This window comes from Octopus bimaculoides, chromosome 10, assembly GCF_001194135.2.
Source record: "Octopus bimaculoides isolate UCB-OBI-ISO-001 chromosome 10, ASM119413v2, whole genome shotgun sequence".
NCBI lineage: Eukaryota > Metazoa > Mollusca > Cephalopoda > Octopoda > Octopodidae > Octopus > Octopus bimaculoides.
Genome location: NC_068990.1, coordinates 15,599,222 through 15,605,284, shown reverse-complemented (window position 1 = coordinate 15,605,284; position 6,063 = coordinate 15,599,222). Strand labels below are relative to the sequence as shown.

At 38.3% G+C, this 6,063-nt stretch overlaps 1 protein-coding gene across 1 annotated transcript in view; it reads right to left on the bottom strand.

Annotated features, from left to right (window-relative positions):
• Positions 1–2,666: 2,666 nt before the first annotated feature.
• The window catches only part of LOC106880728 (uncharacterized), a 35,405-nt gene continuing 32,008 nt past the window's right edge, over positions 2,667–6,063 (bottom strand). The window contains exon 5 of the mRNA XM_014930806.2: positions 2,667–2,990. Coding sequence (XP_014786292.1) covers positions 2,872–2,990 — 119 coding nt within the window. The 3' untranslated portion in view covers positions 2,667–2,871. The remainder of the gene's footprint in view (positions 2,991–6,063) is intronic.

Below are 6,063 nucleotides of genomic sequence, written 5' to 3'. Positions count from 1 at the left end.
TGGAAGGGCCAAACCGGAAGGGTCAGATCGGAAGTCGGTGACACGCGGCCGAAGGCTAGCACGTGGGGCCAGTGAGAAAACAGCGACGTTATGAGAAAGACGTGTTCTGATTAGGAGCGATCGTGTACCCCGCTGCGGTCGGCAAGGTAAGGTCCAACGCTTCATTCTGTCCTTTTGCTTCTTGTTGTCTTCTTCCTCCATCGCACCACAAAAGTAAAAGATACTTACTGCCCTCTTTTGCACAGATTTTCTGTATTTATACTATGGAGTATCTATGCTGAAGATGGCAGTAAGTATTTTTTACTTTAAGCCTGAAATGAGATCTTATACACGATTTGCCGAGAGTTTAATTTATTATCTTTCTTTTGCTTGACTACAACCTGTGTTTGCGGAGTTTTATAAGGTGATTTTAGCATCATTTGGCATGTATTTTCAGTGCATGGTGAGGCATATTGCTGATCCCCTGTTATAATTATGTATATAATCATTAATATATTTAGAAAATTTACTTATATGGTTTTTATTTTCGTGCTGACCACCTGATGAAATCATGAATGATTTCATCCTTTATATAATATATATATATACATATATATATATAATATACACCCAGAACCATACTAATAGCTTAGGAGTAAGATTTAGGATTTCTTGGTTTTCTGTGAATAAACTTTGATAAAACATTTCCCAGCTGGTTTGCACACGATGGCAACACCATTGTTATGTTTTTATTATTCTGTGTAACATCCTTTCTTTTTCATTTCAGACTCTTCAGTTTTTGGGTGAACCATGCTAAAAGCTTTCAAATGAAAATAGCCCATCTAGACATTTGTTTTTCAGAAAATGAAGGCTAATGATACATATTAAGCATACATTGAGTATATACTTAGCAGAAGTCCATAATAATGTTATAACACTTATTGACATAATGAATTATTTTACCACACGAGCACCATTTCGATGGATAACTTCAAAAACTCGATTAGTCATGGAATCTGTCAATTTCTAACTAGTAGCAGGTTGGATTGCTTCTGCTGCAGCTTTGATGGTCACCCATAAGACACCTTTCAACATAAATTGGCGTCCATCAGCATAAACATTTTGTTTAATGATGGACCAGAAATGCTGGTGGCTACACCATCAACCTTTCACCATGTATGCTGTAAGACCCTAGTTGTGTTTGGGTGGTCCTAACAGAGTGGGAGGGAGCATTGTCATGTATGAATACAAAATCTCTTAAAAGTGACAGTGGTATGTCATCTAGCCAGGGATCTAAGACCTCCTTCAGGGGATTGCAGTAAGCAGCTGTGGTTACTTTAACCCCTTCAGAAACCCTGACTGGGCCAACAAGTCTGTCCCCAATGATATCAGCCTCCAACATGACACCTCTACCCTGTTGTTGACATCGTAAACGTTGGTGATGATCGTCTCCAAAATAGACGCAACCATTTTCCAAACTGTCAGGTTCATCAAGAGTCACCCTGGTTTCATCAGTGAATAGAACACAACTCATGTCTAACATCCTGTACTTTTGGGTCCAATGAAGCCATGAACTCTTGTGAGGAGACAGTTTTAGGGGTTCTCGCATGGAAGCCATGATCCCAAGGCTGTGATTTCTGGTTGTTTTCAATACATGAGGAAGTTCAGAGGTGGTGAAAATAGCTTTGCTTATTTGTCCAGGTTTCCCAAGTACCTTGCAGCCAATATTCCTTAAATCCCTAGCTGTCACCATCTCGGAGGTCCTACAATCGGATCGTTTCTTCCTTGGCAAAAGTTCCTTCAGGAATCATCTAACCGTATCCACATGACAACCTAATTCCTCTGCAATGACATGAAGAGAGATGCCTTTACCACTTTCCTTGATGATGACAGACTTTTCTTCATCATTAAGACCTTTTCCATGTCCCATTGTTCTTAGAGAGGAGAGACTCTGTTAGCGTGGTTCACCCAAAAACTGAAGAATCTGAAATAAAAAGGAAAGGGCATTACACAGAATAATGAAACCATAACAATGGTGTTGCCATAGTGTTGCCATGGTGCTGCCATAGTGTTGCAAACCAGCTGGGAAATGTTTCATCAAAATTGATTCACAGAAACCAAGAAATCTTAAATTTCACTCCAAAGCTATTTGCATGGTTGTGTGTGTGTGTGTGTGTGTGTGTGTGTGTGTGTGTGTGTGTGTGCATAATATACACAATGGACATCTTTCATTTAATGTCTACCAAACCCACTCACCTGGCTTTGGTTGGCCCAGAGCAAGAATAAAAGACATGTCACACAGTGGAAACTGAACCCACAATACATTGAGTGTTTTCTACAGTAACCAAATGCTTATAAAGTCTAATTTACAATCATAAAGTCTTTGGTTTGACCCCACTGTGCGGCATCTTATGCATACATCTTTTGGCACAATCTCAGGTTGATCCAAGCTTCATGAGGAAATTTAAGTTGGGAGGAAACTGTGTAGAAGCCCCCTGAATGTATTACACTTTCAATTTAATTTATGGTTCCATCTTTCTTATACTGTGTCACGGTGATACTGATTGAAAATTATATAAGAAGTAGATGTATCAATGGAGTATTCAGCCATTTACACATGAATTCATTAAGTAGGGTGTTTTATTGATTGAATAACTGAAAATTTATTGTCATAAGGTTTTGTTTGGCTCAAGGCTATAGTGGAAGGGAAGTGCTTTATGATCGTGAGCCGAATGCCCTAACCACTAAGCCACGCACCTTCATTTATCCATATATAAGAGAAAAAGAACTACATTTCTAAATTTTTGTTTCAGTCTTTTGAGATTTCTATACCGAAGATAAGAGATAGTCATGGGTAGAATGTTTTTGATCAGAAAGTCTGCTTGACCAGGACTAACCCGGGGTTAAACAACAACAATAGCAGTTAAAATACTGAAGAATCATATTTACTTGAAGCCTTCTGTTGCTGCTCTCCTCTAAACATGCAGGTTTACTACTTGAAAGATCTGAAACTATGATAAATAAAACTCAATAAGTTATTTTGTCATATAAAATGACATTTATAAATCAATACATTCATGAATTATAAAGAAACTCAGTTATGTCAATGCTTAAAACTTTAGCTTCTATAATCATAAGTACATGAAGGATAAATCTACCTCGGTATACGATGACTAACATTTGTACATATCTTTCCTACAAAAGCTTAGTTAAAAATTTCCTGAAAGGTAGATGAAAGAAGGCATGTTGTCTTGACCAGAAAGCATTTGTAAATATGATAAAGTACCATATTTCATTCCTTTTTTCCTTCCTCCATCTGTTTTCTTTCCTCGTTCCTTTCTGTAGGAGAGCATACGCTCAAAACATCAAAGACTCTTCCATTTCTCTCGAGCATCAAGCTAATACGCCTTGTTTGTCATTCCCTCAGCTGCCTGTCTTTTGTCTTTTTTGTTTTGTTTTGTTTTTTTTCTCTACAATTTTATGCCAGATAAATAAACAGACATGCTATCCATACTTCCTCATCATCATCATCATCATCATTTTCATCATCATCATTATCATATTTTTCCATACTTGCTTATGTCAGATAGAATTTGTTGAGGCAGACTTCTATGGATGGATGCCCTTCCTGTCACCAATCCTCACCTGTTTCCAAGCAAGGTATAATTCCCTTGAAACAGACATGTTTTTCTCAGAAGAATGGAAACAAATAACATTGCTTGTATAATGGTTACGCTCATTTACAACCATCACGTGATATCAAGTCAAGGATACACACACACACACACACATATACACATACAGGCATCTCTTGCTTATGGACAATGAAATGTTGGTAACCAGATATGAATGTTACTCCTGTCAGTCATTTGTCTTAGCCAACTAAGCTACCCTCATCCCGAAACAAGATGATATAATAACAGAATAATGAATCAATCTCTGACATCTGCTATACCACCACCACCACCACCACAACCACCACCATCATCATCATCATCATCATCTTCCTCATTTAATGTCCGTTTTTCATGCTGGCATGGGTTGGACAGTTTGACAAGATACAATGAGCTGCAGAACTGCATCGAGCTCCATTGTCAGCTTTGGCATAGTTTCTATGGCTGGATGCCCTTTCTAATACCAAACATTTTACTGTGCATTTGAGAACAAGTGCTTCATGAGGCTACTTCACATCCCATACACAGAGCACAAAACAAACAGCTTTTGTCTGGCAGCAAGTCAACAAATATACTGGCAGACAGGAACCACTCCTGGCGCAGGTAAAAAAGACAAAAACTTGTCTGGTATGGTCATTTGTCGTACCACAACTCCCTTGGACAGGTCACAGTGCAGAAAACAGAGATCAGTGGCAACAGCTAACTAATAAAACATCAAGAGCTGCACTCCAGAAACTGTCTGCATCAATTAAGAGATGTTGATGACGACGACGACAATGACGGCGACGGCAGCGACGACGACGGCGATGACGACAACGACGACAAAGATGACAACAGTGATATCACCAAGTAATTTGCAAGACAGGAAAAGAACAGAAACTCCACCACCTTGACTAAGTGTGAGAAATGGGGGGAGGGTATTTGAGAATAGGGGGTGACTTTATGCCAGGTATTGAGAGAGTAAAAGATATGAGAGGGGCAAGCACAAGTGTCTTATATAAAGTTTTGTTTATGCGCAATAGATTTTCTTTCTAAGTATACATTCTAAGAAATAGAAACATTATTAGTTCAAAATCTCTCAATGAGAGACATTCAGTGACAGTACTCTAGAGTAAAGACTATTTGCCAACATAACATGGCAATCCTGGTTAGGAAGAATGTTACTGTTATTTAGCCCCAAAAAACATCATCTCCAGCTGGTTCTGTGCCACGGAAGAGAAATAACGCAGAAACCATGGTCCACAGATATTGCTTTGTGCTGCTCGAAAATATAAGGACACAGATAGTGTGTCATATAGCCACCTGAAGACAATGTTTCCTGGGGCTAGATAACAGTAATATTTGCCCCAACTGGGACTGCCAAATTATGTTGGCAAATACTCTTTACTTTAAATTACTGTTACTGAATGTCTCTCATTGAAGGATTTAGAAATAATCATGTTTCTATTTATTGGATCAGTGGTTATGTGTCACTTTGAAAATTATATATATTTTCGAACAAGGATTTAGCAACGCCTCCTCTAGCTGGGCAGTTTTTCTGTGCCGAGGAAATGAAATAACCCAGAAACCGTGGTCTGCAGATATTGCTTTGTGCTGTGTGAGGATGCTAAACTCCCCTGCTTGAAAATATAAGGACACAGATAGTGTGTCATATAGTCAGCTGGAGACAATGTTTCCTGGAGCTAGATAACAGTAATATTTGCCCCAACTGGGACTGCCACATTATGTTAGCAAATAATCTTTATTTTATACATCCTAATCTTTATGAAAAACATAAAGGAAAATAAAGACCTCAGATATATAGTTCTGTAATATGTGCATATATTCAAAGCAAGAGCTAACAAGTATTCTTCAAATGTAGAAATGCTAAGCATAGCCATGAGTGACTTAACTGTTAACCGAAGATGTATCATTGATTGATTGATTGATTGATTGATTAACTGTCAGCATAAATCACTGTGGGAATAATTGCCATGCTATTTCAGACATGTCTTTAATAATAATACTTTCTAATTTTGGCACAAAGCCAGCAATTTTGAGTGGGGAAGAGCAAGTCGATTGCATCGCATCTCACCACACCCCAGTAATTGACTGATTTTTTATTTCATTGACTTGAAAAGGATGAATGGCAAAGTTGACCTCGGCAGGATTTGAACTCAGAACATAATCGTTTGTACTTTAGTTTCAAGGCCATCAATTTTGTGAATGTGATTGATTATATTCACAAGATAGGTGTAGGAGTGGCTATGTGGTAAGTAGCTTCCTTACTAACCACATGGCTCCGGGTTCAGTCACACTGTATGGCATCTTTGATAAGTGTCTTCTACTATAGCCTTGGGCCGACCAAAAGCCTTGTAAGTGGATTTGGTAGATGGAAACTGAAAGAAACCTGTCAATATATATATATATA